Source organism: Carya illinoinensis, chromosome 5 (genome assembly GCF_018687715.1).
Source record: "Carya illinoinensis cultivar Pawnee chromosome 5, C.illinoinensisPawnee_v1, whole genome shotgun sequence".
NCBI classification, from domain to species: Eukaryota; Viridiplantae; Streptophyta; class Magnoliopsida; order Fagales; family Juglandaceae; genus Carya; species Carya illinoinensis.
Window position 1 is genome coordinate 22277364 of NC_056756.1, and position 19732 is coordinate 22297095.

The 19732-nt window shown below is 41.3% G+C and overlaps 1 protein-coding gene across 1 annotated transcript; it reads right to left on the reverse strand.

Annotated features, from left to right (window-relative positions):
- Positions 1-1739: 1739 nt before the first annotated feature.
- Positions 1740-14983, reverse strand: LOC122310199 (pentatricopeptide repeat-containing protein At4g33170-like). Its single transcript, XM_043124077.1, is given in 4 exon segments — positions 1740-2071; positions 5629-6927; positions 6929-7118; positions 14914-14983. Coding segments are annotated over 4 exon segments (1848 nt in total). The 3' UTR covers positions 1740-1782.
- Positions 14984-19732: the final 4749 nt, after the last annotated feature.

The following is a 19732-nucleotide window of genomic DNA, read 5'->3' on the forward strand; positions in this document are numbered from 1 at the left end:
TATTACTAATTAATAAACGTTCATCTCTAATTGTTATAATGATTACACTTCCTAGTGTTATAAATGTAGGCATCAGACAGCACATGTGAAAGGAGGCCACTGTCTTCCATATCCTAGAGCCAAATTAATGCCTTACCCTCCAAGTGAAAGGAGGCCAACTGTACTCTGTGTTGTGGAATGATGTTGTAAAAAATAAAGAAAAGGTTAGCCTTATAAATCCAACTTGCAGGGTCATCTCCACTGAAAAGTGAGAAGTCAAGCCTCACTATTCTGGGCTGAATCTCACCCATGTGTATGTTGTGTAGGTTCTATTGCTGTTGATGTGGATGGGTCTGTTGTTGTTGCTGAAAAGTCTGGTGTGCATAGGCCTGTTGTTGTTGCTGTAGGTTGCCTGATTCATCTCTTGGTGGAGCTCCATTTGATGATTCAGTGTTAGGGCTGCTACTAGGGTTTCTTTTCTGCATTTCCGTAGTGAGAATGACCAGTTGTTGTACTATGGTCTTATTTTGCCTCTTTAGTGTCGCCATGCTAGAGAACCTAGCATCAGTAGACTTTTTCATTTCTTGATATTGCAAATTTGTAGCTTTTTTTAGGACATTGAGCCCATCTTGTAGTTGATTCAATCTAATTCCTTCTATTATCTTTTTCACAGGACAAGTCTCTAGATGCCACTTGTAACACACCTATATCGAAGTCACAGAAAATAAGCTTTCTTCGAGGGGAGCATCTCTAGGTAGAAAAAATAGAGATAGAGAGAGAAAAGAGAAAAAGGAAAATTAGGTTTTCATTACTTTTTAGATGCTTTCCAGATGTTTCTCTTACGATACAAATACTCAGGAATTGAAAGAGGCCCTGGGCCTATTACTGGACTCAATTACACTAATGGACTATTACTGATGACAGGAATTAAGCAGTAAATACTAAATGGATAAAAAGGGCCCACAGGACCCATGAACTCACTGCTAAGAACTACCAACTCTGGGCCTAGCCCTTACATTATTCAACCCATGTGAAGTACCCAGCCCCATCGAGCACCAGACTCCACTTCGGTTTACACTTCAGTTCACACGCACGACATCTCTTCACCTCACCCACATGCCCCTTTCCTCAAATTTCATCTTCTTCCTCAAGCCCTTTCGTCGCTGCCTCTAGAGTTCCAACCTTGATTGTTACAAGACGCGAAGGGGACTCGTTCTGCCGCTGTATCTGACGGAAGATGTTGATGATGAGAGCTCCCCTAAGCCATAACAGATCTGTTTTGAAGGGAGGAAACAAAGACATGAAACACGAGAGAGGGACTCGTTGAACCGTGAGCAAAAAACCGAAATCGTGACTTGGATTAAACCGGGTTGTACACATCAAGTGTGCTGAGTAGGTTAGATAAATCGGCTTTTCTAAAATATTTTCAGAAACTTTCAAGGTCCAAACATTTTCCTTGTACAGGGAATACCTTTGATTTCTAAACAATGATTACTTAAACATTAATTTACCAAATATATTTCAAGTAACATGTACACGATAAAATATGTATACATGCCATAAATGAGCCGAGTCCGGAAGATGATTTCTCTGTTTGATATAAATGCAGAAAACACGCAAGTTTAAAAGTTCATCAAATGCTTCTTTTCAACTACAAAACAAATTTATTAATTAATAAAATAAAAATGTATTGTAATTCTCACAAATGTCTGACTACAATTTCCTCTCTGCATTTAGAAAAAAATCTCCTAGGATCTTTAGGTTGGAATTAGTTGAGAGAAAAACAATAAGATCTATTCAACATCACCAGTAATCACCACAAGTGCAGATTCCATCTCCGAAACACCGATTTGCATCTCTCAACACAATTTCTCGCTGATAAACCTTTGAGATATACTTGATTGCACTATGGCAATCTCCACAAACTCTAAGGTTTTTAATTACTCTAATAGTAGAGGATGGAGGAGTGCTTATGAGTCCATAAGCTATAGCTAGCTTCTCACTATGGTAATAAAGGGCACGTTCTTTTTCCTCTTCTTCCATATCAAGCAGCATAAAGTCGGTATCAGGGACATATCCTTCTTCTCTGATCCTTTTGTTGCGCCTAAAGCCGCCCAGAAATCACACACACAATTGATAGAGACAATATTTAAGTGGTTCGGCAACTTGCCTACGTCCACTGAAGCGGAAATTCGATTTTTCAATATGTTTGTACAATTTTACAAACACTCACAACATCTCTCTATCTCTCTCAAATGGCCTCCGTTCTGGTTTTCCCCAGAACTCAATTTCGCCCTCTACCCTCTGCCTGATCACTCACCGCAGTGAGGATAATTTAAGCTTCAAACATCCTCTCCTATTTATAGGAGAGGATAAGCTCCTCTTCCTCCACATATACGTTGGATTCATGAAATGCAATGCTCACTTCACATGGAAGCACATGTGAGGAATATCACCACATGGGCACATGCACACATGGGCAATCTATGGGCACCACATGGAGTGGAGTGGATGGCTCACATGGGCAACCTATGGGCAACACATGGGGGGACCTTCAACAATCACCCCCTCCACCCAAGTGTGCCATACTAGGATACTACATATTGTATCATTCCAATGATTGCACCCCTCTATCGAAATGTTTGTTTGCCATGAGAGATTGCTACCAAATGGGAGATAGCAACACATGGGAGATTGCTACCAAATGCATCTGCAGGTACGTCTTCAAATGGATGTCCAGATGCCTCTCCAAATGCATCTTCAAATGCATTAGCATCGTCTACATCCACGGAGCTTGCAAGGGATTTTCTTCAGAGGAGATTTACCAGTGCTCAATTGCACAATCTCAACTCTCTAGGATTCTTCTTTTGCTCGAGTTCATGAGTCCGCACTCATGTACACCTTGAGCAAACTGAGCTTCGCTCTAGGCTCATCCGAGCGGACAATCTGCCTGGTGCCTTTACAGCTTTCAAACCAGGCTCCATAATCCTACAATTACACCAATCTCCAACTTGGAGACTGGTTCTCAACATGCCGAGCTCTATCTCCAGCATGATCCCTTATACAATTTTACAGCTCATGTCTTCAACTTAGAAGACTAACTAAAGTGATGCATAACTTTAGTTTATCACGTACAGTGCCCTTAATCAACACATCTTCATAGGGCAACACATCTCCCACTGCACTGGGAATCAATGGTCTCGCACAGACCTTGACACATATCAGAGAACCTGTTGCTGAGGTCTCATCTCTGATCTGGGTGACTGACCCTTCATCCTGCTACTGTCTTCAGTCGCATGTATCCATCTTGTGTGCAGTCTCCGACTTGCATAATCTCCCTTCTTGCAAGATTTTTCTTCATACCATAGTTCACTACCTTCATTCAGCAGGATATAGTTTAAGGTAGTAACCACCATGGAGGTCTGATCGTCTTGGTAGTTACGTGATCACCAACTGTAGGTGTAGATATCCCTGGAACATCTGACGTTTTGTTCCCATCTTTCACACCTGTACTTCATGTCGTGGTCTAGGGAGATTTCTTTAGAAAAGTAAAACTGGGTTCCTTTTACTTTCTCATCTAATTCACACGACAATTACCACGAGCCAAGACCAACGAATCATTCGTGACCTTCCACGCCTTTTTGAGAAAACACTACTGAATGACTGCTGTCTTCAAGCTGTCTTTAACAGCATTGTGCACTGCAAGAAATGCAACGCCATGTATTTCTTCAGTCACCATATTCACAGCATCATTCTCAGTTTTCTCCTGATTTTAGCAGTCTCTTGTGGCCTGTCTTGCCACAATTTCTAGCGAGTCATCTGTTGCCCAGATCTTGACTTGCCTCTGTCCTTACTATCAACATTCAGGACCAACAACTCGAGATGTTGCCAGAATCTCTTCTGCGCACCTCCTCATCCAGGATAAGATCTCTTACATTGAGAAACTTCAACTTCGACTTCTTTGTAGAATTACTCATAGCCATTCTCATGACCTCCCAACCTTTTGACCACAACGCCAAATGCCATTGGGCAACAATAGTACCTTCTGCCTTTTCTGAAGTTGAACCGTTTCTCCTCCTCAAATCTGACAAGATTTGAAGTCTTACTTCCTGACATTGCTTTAATGAATTTACCGTAGAAATGAATAGTACCTCACTAAGTCAGTTCCCAGGAAAGATTGGAGGGTCACAATGGACACACTTAAAATTTCCAATCTCCTAGACAGAACCTCCTAAGACTGTACGTATCCACACTACCACACCAAACCTTCATCTGCAATTTGTTATTTGCAACTGGCTTTTCAAAGAAAGCCACAATGAGATCCGATGCGGTTCTCCTCTTAATAACAATATGCTCCATGAGTTGTATGACTGCCAAAACCTGCTGATATAACAAGTTAATCAGCATCGTCCAATGATCTGAAATTTGCTCCATCAAATTTCACGATCCCAACTGGCTTAAATTAAGCCCAAAACCAATGAGTCCATCATGACTCCAACTGGCTACGATCAAGCCCACAACTGATCTGCAACACGTGGACGGTTCAGATCAAATGTACCGATGGCGAATCTCAACATTCCCACCGTACCAATGAGTCCGGAATGATCCAAATAGTTTGCCACCACTATTTGATCATCGCGATGGAACTCCAACTGGCTATGATCAAGCCCACAATTGATCTGCAACACGTGGACGGTTCAGATCGAATGTACCGATGGCGAATCTCAACATTCCCACCGTACGGATAAGTCCGGAATGATCCAAATAGTTAGAAACCACTATTTGATCGTTTAAATCGGACTCCGGATGGCTTAGATCTAGCCCAAAATCGATCTGCAGCTTTTGGACGGTTCAGATCAGCCTTATGCTACAGTAGCGCGTGGGGGCGCGTGCCTGAGCGTGGGGGCGAGTGGGAGAGTGTGTTCCACGCGTCTTCTTCCTCCAGACGCGAGTGGGGCGCGTGGGCGCGTGTTTCCCACTCTTCTTCTTCCTCTGACGCGATTTAGGCGCGTCTGTACACTCTCCAACTTCCAGGGGCGCGTACGGGCTCCTCCGACATCCGTTTTCGACGCCGTTTGCGGCTACGGATCCGTCTTGATGAGAGGAACATTGTGGTGTGATCAAAAGTTGATTTTGATCAACTGTAATTTTCTGGGTTGCACGAACCGAAGCTCTGATACCATTTGTTGCGCCTAAAGCCGCCCAGAAATCACACACACAATTGATAGAGACAATATTTAAGTGGTTCGGCAACTTGCCTACGTCCACTGAAGCGGAAATTCGATTTTTCAATATGTTTGTACAATTTTACAAACACTCACAACATCTCTCTATCTCTCTCAAATGGCCTCCGTTCTGGTTTTCCCCAGAACTCAATTTCGCCCTCTACCCTCTGCCTGATCACTCACTGCAGTGAGGATAATTTAAGCTTCAAACATCCTCTCCTATTTATAGGAGAGGATAAGCTCCTCTTCCTCCACATATACGTTGGATTCATGAAATGCAATGCTCACTTCACATGGAAGCACATGTGAGGAATATCACCACATGGGCACATGCACACATGGGCAATCTATGGGCACCACATGGAGTGGAGTGGATGGCTCACATGGGCAACCTATGGGCAACACATGGGGGGACCTTCAACACCTTTTTATCACATCCTCCACCTTATCATATATCAAATCAGTTTGTGGATGGTCCCTATCATCCACCACAAACAAGTGCACCCTATTCTTCACATCTATCCAGCTGAAACCCGGATCCTTCTTTACTTTTTTCCTCTCCATTGTTTTCCGAGCATCAGTTACACCATCCCATTGGTTTGCAGCAGCATAGATATTGGATAAGAGAACATAAGCTGCCGAATCAGATGGCTCCAATGCCAATAGCTGTTCTGCCACACGTTTTCCAGTATCTGTGTTCCCTTGAATCCTACAAGCACCAAGCAGAGCTCTATACATTGAGGCAGAAGCTTCAAAGGGCATTGATACAATCAACTTTTCTGCCTCTTGAACATGCCCTGCCCGGCCTAGCGCATCAACTAGACAAGAGTAGTGCTCGATCTCGGGCTTAATGCAGTAATTTTTTCTCATTGAATCAAAATACTTGTAGGCTTCAGAAATTAAACCAGAATGGCTACAAGCAGAAAGTACTCCAATAAAGGTTACTTTATCTGGCTCAATACCATTAGATTCCATAGTTTCAAAAAGGTTGAGGGCTTCTTTGGCATTTCCATGTTGAGCTAAACCAACCAACATAGCATTCCACAGAGCAATGTTCCTAATGTTCATCCTCTGGAATAAAAGATATGCATCCCCAATGTTCCCACACTTGGCATACATGTCAATAAGTGAGGTCCCGACAAAAGGATCTACAGTATAGTCCGACTTTATAACATTTGCGTGAACTTGTCTCCCTTGTTCCAATGCTGTGAGACAAGAGGTGGCTTTGACAAGGGTGGCAAACGTGTATTCATCAGGCTGCACCCCTGAAAGTCTCATCTGAGGATACATGGAAAGAGCACGGTCCTCATCTCCATTTTCCACACATCCTGAGATCATAGTTGTCCATGCAACGTCATCAGGCACAGGGATTTGGGTGAAAACCACGTGTGCACTTTCCATGTCTCCACATTTAATATACATATCTAGGATACCACTGCTAACGCATAAATCTATGTCAAACCTGGTTTTTATTGCATAAGCATGAATTTGTTTCCCCTGCTCTAACCCAACCAAGCAACAACAGGCTTTAGCCGCCGTTGCCAAAGTAATTGGATCTGCCTTCTCTCCAGTTTCATGAATCAGACTGAAGAGTTCCAATGCTTTCTGACTCTCATTATTCATTACGTACCCAAACATCATTGCATTCCAAGATGCAAAATCAATTTCACCTTTGTTTTCAAAAAGAAACTCTGCCTCCTCCATATTTCCACTTCTACAATACATCAATAAGGGCAGTATAAACAAAACTGTCAGTGATGATTCCAGTTTTTGCTGCATGAACGTGAACCTGTTTACAGAGATACAAGCCTTCTTTAAGAGATGAGCAAGCTCTTAAAACACTTGCTATTGTAAATTGATCTGGTCTTAGGCCATCACGTAATAAATCTATATATAGTTTCACTGACTCCTCTTCTAAGTGAAATATAAAAAAGTGCTTCTTTTGTAAGTGAAATAATTAAATTTAATGTTTCAGATTAATTGATAATATAAATCTCATTAAAGTTTCAATCATTTGAATTATTGTAAAAAATTTAAAGGATTAAAATAGTTAACTATGGTAAAAAAATTTGAAATGAACTGAATTTAAACTACTAAGGTAAATTTGTCTGGGACGGAGGATATACCTGAAATAATAATAGTGCACAAGAGATGATAACATGAGATGGCAAAAGAACCAATTGAAGAAGACAAAGAAACCAAAAAAGCCTCGACTATTTGTCTAAAACTCAAAAAAAAAAAAAAAAAAAAAAATCAAGTCATGTTTTTGATAAAAAGTGAACCAAAAAAATATAACAATAACTCAAATATTTTTAAGATCATTACCTTTACTCTAATTTCCTCTTCTTCAAACTCTATCACGCATCCATATGTGTATATGCACATGTATTTATGTATGTATGTTTGTGTTTGTGTGTGTATGTGTATGCAAGAGTATGTGTATGTTTGTACGTGTATGTATGTATGTATGTGTTCATCAGTGTATGTGTGTGTATGCATATATGTATGGATGTATGTATGCACAGATGTATGGATGTATGTTGTATGTATGTATGTATGTATGTATGTATGTATGCGTATGTGTGTGTGCGCGCGTGTTTGTATGTCTATATGTATGTATGTGTTTATGTATTTGTGTGTGTATCGTTTATGGAATACAAAAGTTTAAGAGAGTGATTAATTTACTAACCTTGGATGAGTCATTCATTCTGCAGCAATCGTCTTTCTGTTGTAAACGACATTCGTTTCATTCATTTTAAAATATCGTTAGTATGAAACCTAAGAATTGAATTAGATGAGAGTACCAAAATATGTGTAGCAAAATAGAAAAAAGTAAAAAAATCGTAGATAACTACTCACCTTGCAATGCATAGTTGAGTTGATTAAAATATATATAGATACCGCCTTTCGTTCTGCTATCCAAAGCTTTTGCGATTAAATTGCCTCGACGCCTTGAAAAAATAACATCTATTAAAATAAAATACTTGGTAATAAGATAATATCTACTAATTCTAATATAATATACAATATAAAAAAGTGCTTCTTTTGTAAGTGAAACAATTAAATTTAATGTTTCAGATTAATTGATAATATAAATCTCATTAAAGTTTCAATCATTTGAATTATTGTAAAAAATTTAAAGGATTAAAATAGTTAACTATGGTAAAAAAATTTGAAATGAACTAGATTAAACTACTAAGGTAAATTTGTCTGGGACGGAGGATATACCTGAAATAGTAAAAGTGCACAAGAGATGATAACATGAGATGGCAAAAGAACCAATTGAAGAAGACAAGGAAACCAAAAAAGCCTCGACTATTTGTCTGAAACTCAAAAAAAAAAAAAAAAAATCAAGTCATGTTTTTGATAAAAAGTGAACCAAAAAAATATAACAATAACTCAAATATTTTTAAGATCATTACCTTTACTCCAATTTCCTCTTCTTCAAACTCTATCACGCATCCATATGTATATGTGTGTGTGACGCCCTCAAATCCCCACGCACGGACACGGGGAAATCGAGACGTCCGGATGATGACAACCCGGGTCACCACCCTATCGACGAGTGCCAAGTGTGTGTATGAGCAACAAATGTGCAAAGGGAAACGCAGCGGATAACGAAGGTCATATAACTAAGTACCAGAATTTTTCTTAATGTAATACAAGCTGCTTTAAAACATACATATTAAAACATTACAAGATACAAACGTAGTTTCAAAGCCAACTATAAAGCATAACTCCAACTCAGAATCCCGGCGGAGCCTCATCCTCGGGCTCAGCCTCCTCTTCCTCCTCGAAACCTGCACCAAAATCTACGGTACCAAAAATGGTACCGCAGGTAAGTAAAACCCAAACACCACCAGATAAAAACATATAAAACTCACACAGCATGCATGACATAAAGCAATACACATGTCCCATAAAACCATAAATTTTTCCACGCACGCCAAAACCCATTTGGCCCAAAAACATAACCTTTCCAATTATCACGCCAAAAGAAACCAGTGGCCCATATCCAACTCAAACCAAACATTCCGATTATGCATGCACCATGATCTCCCCTAGGGATCATCCGCACACCTGGCTCTGTGCCACACCGCAGGTAACGTCTACGCATGTGACACCTACACGAGTGATGCCCAGACTCGCGCCCTGCGCGTACCGGGCCGGGCCATCCTCTAGTCCCCGCCACTCGAAGGACCACGGAGTTGACACGACAGCGTTACCGTATCGTGCGATCCGGTCGTCGCTCTGCGACAACCCAGGGGATGTCACTCAGTATTATCCAGTCCCGAGTGACCAGAGGAGCTCCACCGAGATAATAACCCATCCCGACTTGAGCTTGTGAGATACGCACCCGAAAACCATATAAACAAACCGATTATGCATGCACCATGATCTCCCCTAGGGATCATCCGCACACCTGGCTCTGTGCCACACCGCAGGTAACGTCTACGCATGTGACACCTACACGAGTGATGCCCAGACTCGCGCCCTGCGCGTACCGGGCCGGGCCATCCCCTGTGACGCCCCCAAATCCCCACGCACGGACACGGGGAAATCGAGACGTCCGGATGATGACAACATGGGTCACCACCCTATCGACGAGTGCCAAGTGTGTGTAAAAGCAACAAATGTGCAGAGAGAAACACGCAGCGGATAACGGAAGTCATTAAACTAGGTACCAGAATTTTTCTTAACATAATACAAGCTGTTAAAAAAGAAATACATAAATAAATATTACAAGATACAACGTAGATTTCAAAGCCACTACAAAGCACAACTCCCACATCAGAAACCCGGCGGAGCCTCATCCTCAGGCTCAGCCTCCTCCTCATACTCGAAACCTGCACCAAAATCTACAGTACCAAAAATGGTACCGCAGGTAAGTAAAATCCAAACACCACCAGATAAAAGCATATACAACTCACACAGCATGCACGACAAGAAGCAATACACATGATCCATAAAACCATAACTCCACGCACGCAAAAGAAAACATGGGCCCATGTCCAACTCACACCAAACATTCCAATTAAGCATGCACCATGATCTCCCCTAGGGACCATCCACACACATGGCTCTGTACCACACCGCAGGTAACGTCTACGCATGTGGCACCTACACGAGTGATGCCCAGACTCACGTCATGCGCGAATCATCTGGGCCATCCTCTAGTCCCCGCCACTCGAAGGACCACGGAGTCGACACGACAGCGTTACCGTATCGTGCGATCCGGTCATCGCTCCGCGACAACCCAGGGGATGTCACTCAGTATTATCCACTCCCGAGTGACCAGAGGAGCTCCACCGAGATAATAACCCATCCTGGTTTGGGCTCGTGAGACATGCATCCGATAACCATACAAACAAACCGATTATGCATACGCCATGATCTCCCCTAGGGATCATCCGCACACATGGCTCTGTACCACACCGCAGGTAACGTCTACGCATGTGGCACCTACACGAGTGATGCCCAGACTCACATCATGCGCGAACCATCTGGGCCATCCTCTAGTCCCCGCCACTCGAAGGACTACGGAGTCGACACGACAGCGTTACCGTATCGTGCGATCCGGTCATCGCTCCGCGACAACCCAGGGGATGTCACTCAGTATTATCCACTCCCGAGTGACCAGAGGAGCTCCACCGAGATAATAACCCATCCCGGCTTGGGCTCGTGAGACACACGCACCCGACAACCACATACGCCAATAAAACATAACACAAATAAAATAGAAATGCATGTATACACAAAAATATGCAACTCACGCCACATGGCTCAAATAAATTAAGCAATCACAAACAACCAATCCAAGCAACTCCGTCCTCAATCCATCCGACCCCCGAACTCCTCGGACTCAATCCGGAATCAACCAACCAACAACAAATAAATACTGAATGAGCAATATATATTTAAATCTGAAAGTAGGGTTTGGAAAAATACTTACAGCGCTATACGGTAATTTTAGAAAACACCCGGCGTTGCAAACGGCGGAGAAAAAGCAACGTTACAGTGAAAATTCACTGTGGTCGTGGGTTGTGAAAAACCCACTTTTGAACGGGGACAAACCAGGGCTTGGGATTGATAGGGAATGGTCTAGGGATGATTATGAAGCTATTGGAAGTGGTGGTTGGCCGTGGGTGGCGTCGAAAATGGAGGTTGATGGCCGGATTTCCCAAAAAGGAAAGCTAGCTCACGGGGACTGTTCCGGTGACTATTAGAGGCCAGAAATGGGTGGGTTAGGACGACAAGGAGTCGGTGATGAAGTGGTGAAGAGGTGGTGGCCGGAGGTGGAGCGACGGCGGCGGATCGAGGCAAAATCTGTGGGGCTTTGATGGTGTTTTCCGGCCAAACGGTTGGCCGAATGGGGCTGGGATTTGGTGGGGTGGTGCGCCGGAGGGAGGGGAAGAAAACTGGGTGGGTGGTGTAGGTCACACCGCCGGCGAGCGGCAGTTCTGGGCTGCGAAAGCAACCGGCGACAGGGGCAAAAATAGAGCAGGTGCAGCGACTTCCGGCGGCTCTCGAAAGCTAACGGCTGGTCCGATTGCTCTAAAAATTGGTGGGGATGATCTATGGTGGAAGGGGAAGAGAATGGTGGTGACGGTGCACCAAACGGTGGCCGGACGGCGGAGAAATGGGCGGTCAAAGGGGCAGCGACGGGAAGGAGAAAAACAGGCTGTTTGGCGTACGCGGGAGAGAAAGGAGAAGAAAGAAGAAGAAAAGAAAGAAAAAGAAAGAAAAAGAAGGAAAAAGAAAAGGAAAAAGGGAAAAAGAAAAAGAGGAAAGAAAAGAAATGAGGTCCAATCCTCACTCCGGAGACCAAAAACCGATCCGCCGAAAACGATATTAAAAACCGTAAAACGACTAAAATAAATTAAACACAACATCAAATAAATTAAAACCAATTTAAAATACATTAATTTAAAATAAATAACCTAATATATTAATTAAATTAAAAACAACCCTTCAGTGAAAATACACGTAAAAGCGGGTCATCACATCCTCCCCCCCTTAAAAACAAATTTCGTCCTCGAAATTTGCAAGATCAACCATCAGCGCCAAAAAGATACAAGATACAACTCCGAACATATTTGAGAGATACATATCATCGACAACTCCCAACAAATCCAAAGGTTATTATCTTCACACCATAAATTGCTAATATCAACGACGTCTCTGTTTTGCCTTCCAAACTTTCATCTTATTCCAACCTTGGTAACCTAATAGCCACTTCCCAAAATTAACCATCAATAAATAAGATTTGCACGACCAAAAGATTAATCTCTCATTAAAACTTCGAATCACTACTAATTCCTCAAAATCAACACAAAATTTGAACTTCTAAGAATCTCCAAAAATCATGCTTTCGCGTGCGCACTGATAACTCACCAAAATACATAAAGGCTATGTCCTCAAAATTAATATCATGAAGTATAAGCTCAATCCACACCTAATTACAAGAAAGCTTTACCACCTTTCCATAGAAAATCATATACCTCCAAAAACCACAAATCTCCATTCATTCCTCAGTTGGCCATCGCTGCTCTAAACGAAAACCAACATTTCGCAAAAATACATACATTGATTGATGATAGAAACCAGTACTAATCAACCTCCAGGCCCCAATTTGAAAACACATAATATCATCCCGAAATACACGTCTCTTGCAAAGATAAGAAACATCTCCAAAAGGTCCAAGTCATTCCCAGCCAACCAACAAGAGCGCCTATAACCTCTATCCGATATCCCACACTTCAAGCTCATTTCCAACATTTTGATTTACATCTAATCTTGCAATAACTAACTCACCATAAACTATCATTGACATCACCTAGACATAATCGAAACGCTCTTGGTGACTCACCCACCTACTTGTACTCTCAAAAACTTTAGTTTTAACACAACTAATTCCTTCAATAGCACTTCACAATTAAATCTCAAGATCGGCCATACTGTTTAAATCTTCAGTCCATCAAAACTATTAAACAACATTCAAAGATCCTACTGCTTTATTACTTCATACTTATGATTATGCTACCCACCGTTGATGCACAAGTTTCAACTTCCAAGATTCATTACTCCATTCAACACATATGGTGATCTAACGATCTCTTTCAAGTTAAATAACCATATCCCCAATTCTCCCAACTGGATACTTGATCTCCAAAGAAAAGTATAGCCTCACCAATTTAAATTCTTATGACTTCAAGTCGTAATTAATTCTCAAGATAAACACAACAGTCGTTTCAAACCATCATCCCAAAGGGTAACCCGCTTCGACTGCACATCCTGATGAACTTACCAAACAATTCAAAGCCAAAAAGAGACTAGGATTTGTACTCTCCGAAATCCATACCTTATCCTCAAAATAAACAAAAATTCATTTTCCAAAACCTGCATCATCTATTATCCTCAACTCGGTATGAATCAATCCTAAAACCTGTCACTATAACCTCGAGCTATACCAAGTATTGCCAACCAACATTCCATTGAGTAACACGTTTCGACTGAACACTCCAATCGATTCACCACTATCACGTGGCGATCTCATACGTCCTTAGCCGAAACCAATAGTCATTCCAACACACAAATAGTCCATTACTACTATTTCCATCATCCCGACTTATATCCGCAAATCAACATGAATCATTCCTATAATTGCTTAGCTTATACCCTTAACATCAGCAAATAGCTATCGCTTAAAGCTTTATACTGAAAATGACCTTAAACCTACTAATGATCCGTTCCTAAAAGTCTCCAGAACATGAGGTCTCATCTTCAGTCTCAACTTCAGTCGAATTCAATACCAACAATTAAACTATTGTTTCCAAAACCTCGAGGGATCTATTTCTTCCGAACCGATAAAAATCATTTCCTAAAATCTATTACTACAACCTCGAGTTAACAATAATCATTTTCTAAACTAGCTCGATATCTTCAATCCTCAAAGAAATACACGAACTAGATCATTACTTCCAATCCTCAAAGGAATCTACTCTAGAAAAATTTTCATATCAATAACTCAACTCTAATCAACTCCATTTTAATGGTTACAAACTAATCACCCGCTAGAGTAGATCAAGCTACAGCGCTAAGTCTGTAAAACTAAGAACTCAATTCTTATAATAAATCAGTCATTCAACTCTGCAATTCTAAAACCTTAAATCAAATAAGAATCATCTTTCGGAACTTCTAAGATCAAAGAACTTACATCCCATAATAGAACAATCGACTCCCAAATCTTTCAAATTCTAAAACATCAATAGATAATAAATCATTTTCTGAAATTCTCAAGATTGGTGGCTTTAATCCAAAACATACACCTTAACAGCTTGTAAAATCTAAAGCCCCAATTGCCACCAATTTACTCATCCGAATCACGAAATCTACAACTCGAAATTTAATTATTTCCCCCCCAAAGCTTGTCGAACCTAGCACCTTAATTACCATAAACTTATTTTCCTAAAATCTATAAGGCCCCAAACTTTAAAACTTGTCGAAACTTCATAAAATCTAACATCAAAATTTGTTGAACTTACAACCTACTACATTAAAGACCATTTCATAAACTCCACGGAACCAAATAACTCAATTATTCTACTTCCCTAAAAGATCACCCAGATCATGCCACTCTCTCTAAGCCTCGATAATAAAAACAAACCACACAAGGCGTTCATCACTAAAGATTAGATTAGACCTCTACCTGCCATGATTCCAGCATTCTGAGTCTCCGTTGCCTCGCCTCCCACGGTACCAAGAGTCACTGCGTGCATTCGAGCCCGACCTAAAAGCCTCTGGTTAGTTCTATCACTGCGACGAGCTCCACGGCTTTCTTAAACTCGACTAGGACACTCACGAGCAAGATGCCCCGTCTGGCCGCATTCAAAACATTGGTTACTACCCAGACGACACTCGCCTCCGTGAGCTCTATTACATATTCTGCAAATTGGCACCTGTCCTCCCATACGTACTCCCGAGGCTGCTTGTGATTGAGTCCCGGTCCGCTGAACAAACTTCTGAGGCGAACCCGAACTACTTCCTTCTCCAGAAAAAACTCCGCCTCTTATGTCCTGGAGGGGAGCCCATACTCAGATTATTCTCTCGCTCTACAAGACTGACCACATCCACTAAATCCTGGAAAGTGGATATCCGGTGGCTAACCACCATTTTGCATATATCTGGTCGCAAACCTTAAATAAAATTCCCTTAAACATATCCTTAAAGTTCGTTGAACCTACACTCTCCTATACTATAGCCTCGTTACATAAATTCTAGAAAACCTTGACCTCAATATCATACAAGCAAACCACATTGCTAAAAAATTTCAAGCCTACTACACTAAATGTTCATGCCTAATAATAGTATCCTCGATTATACTGCCTTCCTGTCACAACACAACCTTTGACCCCCTTTAAGAAAAACAAATAAAAACCAACAACATAAAACCAAAAACCAAAAACACAAAACCACATAGCAAGAAACAAAAGAAACCAGCATACAATAACACAACTAAATAAAAACAAGCAAACAAGCTCAAACAAATAAAACAAATAAAACACGTTAAATAGCAACCTTACTTAAAATAAATTTTAAAACATAACTTTAAAAACATTCTGGTACTACTTACGGGACATGTGGTTTTACCCAGAGCCAAACCGCTCTGATACCATCTGTGACGCCCCCAAATCCCCACGCACGGACACGGGGAAATCGAGACGTCCGGATGATGACAACACGGGTCACCACCCTATCGACGAGTGCCAAGTGTGTGTAAAAGCAACAAATGTGCAGAGAGAAACACGCAGCGGATAACGGAAGTCATTAAACTAGGTACCAGAATTTTTCTTAACATAATACAAGTTGTTAAAAAAGAAATACATAAATAAATATTACAAGATACAACGTAGATTTCAAAACCACTACAAAGCACAACTCCCACATCAGAAACCCGGCGGAGCCTCATCCTTGGTGGGGTGGTGCACCGGAGGGAGGGGAAGAAAACTGGGTGGGTGGTCTAGGTCACGCCGCCGGCGAGCGGCAGTTCTGGGCTGCGAAAGCAACCGGCGACAGGGGCAAAAACAGAGCAGGTGCAGCGACTTCCGGCGGCTCTCGAAAGCTAACGGCTGGTCCGATGGCTCTGAAAATTGGTGGGGATGATCTATGGTGGAAGGGGAAGAGAATGGTGGTGACGGTGCACCAAACGGTGGCCGGACGGTGGAGAACTGGGCGGTCAAAGGGGCGGCGACGGGAAGGAGAAAAACAGGCTGTTTGGCGTACGCGGGAGAGAAAGGAGAAGAAAGAGAAGAAAAGAAAGAAAAAGAAGGAAAAAGAAAAAGGAAAAAGGGAAAAAGAAAAAGAGGAAAGAAAAGAAATGAGGTCCAATCCTCACTCCGGAGACCAAAAACCGATCCACCGAAAACGATATTAAAAACCGTAAAACGACTAAAATAAATTAAACACAACATCAAATAAATTAAAACCAATTTAAAATACATTAATTTAAAATAAATAACCTAATATATTAATTAAATTAAAAACAACCCTTCAGTGAAAATACACGTAAAAGCGGGTCATCACACTCTAGTCCCCGCCACTCGAAGGACCACGGAGTCGACACGACAGCGTTACCGTATCGTGCGATCCGGTCGTCGCAGAGGGATGTCACTCAGTATTATCCACTCCCGAGTGACCAGAGGAGCTCTACCGAGATAATAACCCATCCTGGCTTGGGCTCGTGAGACACACGCACCCAAAAACCAGATACGCCAATAAAACATGATTTTCTCAAATAAATAAAATGCATGTATACACACAATATGCAACTCACACCACATGGCTCAAATAAATCCAGCAATCACAAATAACCAACCCAAGCAACTCTGTCCTCAATCCATCCGACACCCGAACTCCTGGGACTCAGTCCGGAATCAACCAACCAACAACAAATAAAGATTGAATGAGCAATATATATTTAAATCTGAAAGTAGGGTTTGGAAAATACTTACAGCGCTATACGGTATTTTTAGAAAGCTCACGGTGTTGCAAACGGTGGAAGAAAAGCAACGTAACAGTGAAATTTCATTGTGGTCGTGGGTTGTGAAATACCCACTTTTGAACGGTGACAAACCAAGGCTCGAGATTGATAGGGAATGATCTAAGGATGATTATGAAGCTAGTGGAAGTGAAGTTTGGCCGTGGGTGGCGGCGAAAACGGTGGTTGATGGCCGGATTTTCCAAAATGGAAAGTTAGCTCGTGGGAGCTGTTCTGGTGACTACTGGAGGCCGGAAAAGGGTGGGTTAGGACGGCAAAGGACCGGTGATGAAGTGGTGAAGAGGTGGTGGCCGGAGGTGGAGCGACGGCGGCGGACCGGGGCAAAATCCGCTCGGCTTGAAGGTGGATTTTCGGCTAAACGGCGGCTCCGATGGTGGTGGGATTTTGTGGGGTGGTTCACCGGAGGGAGGGGGTTCGACCGGTGGGGGTGGTGTGCCGCACGGCGGCCGAACGGCGGTGGGTCGAGGGGTGAGCTGTTTACGGCGTGGGAGAGGAGAGAGAGAGAGACGGACGGAACGCACGGGAAAGAGGAAGAAGAAAAAGAAAAGAAAGAAAAAAAAAGAAAAGAGAAAAAGGGAAAAAAGAAAAAAGGGAAAAAGAGATGTAGGAAAGAAATGAGGTCCAATCCTCACTCCGGGAAAACAAAACAAATCCGCCGAAACGAGATTAAAAACCGAAAAACGACTAAAAGAAATAAAACACAACATCAAATAAATTAAAAACCATTTTAAAATACAATAATTTAAAATAAATAAACCAATATATTAATTAAATTAAAAACAACCCTTCAGTGAAAATACACGTAAAAGCGGGTCATCACATCCTCCCCCCCTTAAAAACAAATTTCGTCCTCAAAATTTGCAAGATCAACTACCAGCGCCAAAAAGATACAGGATACAACTCTGAACATAACTGAGAGATACATATCATCGACAACTCCCAACAAATCCAACGGTTATTATCTTCTCACCATAAATTACTAATATCAACGACGTCTTTGCTTGACCTTCCAAGCTTTCATCCCATACGAACTTTAATAACCTAATAGCCACCTCCAAAGTTAACCATCCAAAAACCAAATTGCACGACTAAAAGATTAATCTCCCATTAAAACTTTGAATCACTACTAATTCTTCAAAATCAACACAAAGTTTGAACTTTTAAGAATCTTAAAAAAAAAATCATGCTTTCGCGCGCACTCTGATAACTCACCAAAATATATAAAGGCTATATCCTCAAAAATTAATATCATGAAATACAAGCTCAATCCACACCTAACCACAAGAAAACCTTTACCACATTTCCATAGAAAATCATATACTTCCAAAAACCACAAATCTCCACTCCTTTCTCGGTTGGCCATCGCTGCCCCAAACGAAAATCAACATTCCACAAAAATATATCCATTGATTGATGACAGAAACCAGTACTAAACAACCTCCAGGCCCCAATTTGAAAACACATAATATCATCCCAAAATACACATGTCTCTTGTAAAGATAAGAAACATCTCCAAAAGGCCCAAGTCCTTCCCGGCCAACCAACGAGAGCGCCTATAACTTCTATCCGATATCCCATACTTCAAACTCATTACCTATATTATGAATAACATCTAATCTTGCAATAACTAACTCATTAGAAACTACCATTGACATCACCTAGATGATTGAGCTGAAATATTGCACATTTTTACTATTTAAAACCAATGTATTTTAAATTCATCATGACATTATTATTGGTTTTAAATAGAAAAATGGTTAAAATGAATAAATCAAAGTTGTGATTTTAATTGATTAAAAGCATGAATTTCTGCTTGAATTCTACCAACTATTGATTACTGTGCATTCTGATCTTTTCCTCTAGAATTGAGAAACAAAATAAACTGAACTAGGTCGATATTGGAATGGCTTCACATGTCTTCATTTTCGTGATCACAGTTCATTGGACACATATTTTTGCTCTTTGTGCATGAGTTATGAGTTCACATACTTCAAATATATGTATATTTTGTTTATCTTGCATGTTTGATTAAGTCTTTCTCTTTTATTGATTCTCTACTTTTCATTTCCATTTGTTCATGCAATGCCTATTCCAGACCTTTGTTCTACAACAAAAAAAGGTGATTTAATGAAGATATCATGGATCCAAGCATATATGGTGATGAATATAGGCTTAGAGCTTCAAGAGACCAAGTTTAATCAAATCCAACAAGAAGTTTTTGTGTCCACCGAAACTATATGAAGAAGAAGGAAGCTGCTGTCCACCAATTGGTCTCCACCGAAATGAGGAACATGTGATGAATTGGTGCAATAAAAAGAGCTGCTATAACCAACCGAAATGAAGGAAGAAAAATTCAGCTTTGTTCACCGAAATGAGAAGAAAAAAATAGAGAAACATGTGCTGATTTTTCTGGGGTTGAAAGCTGGAATAATTTAATTGGATAGGATTTGTTTTGGTTGATTGTAAAGGG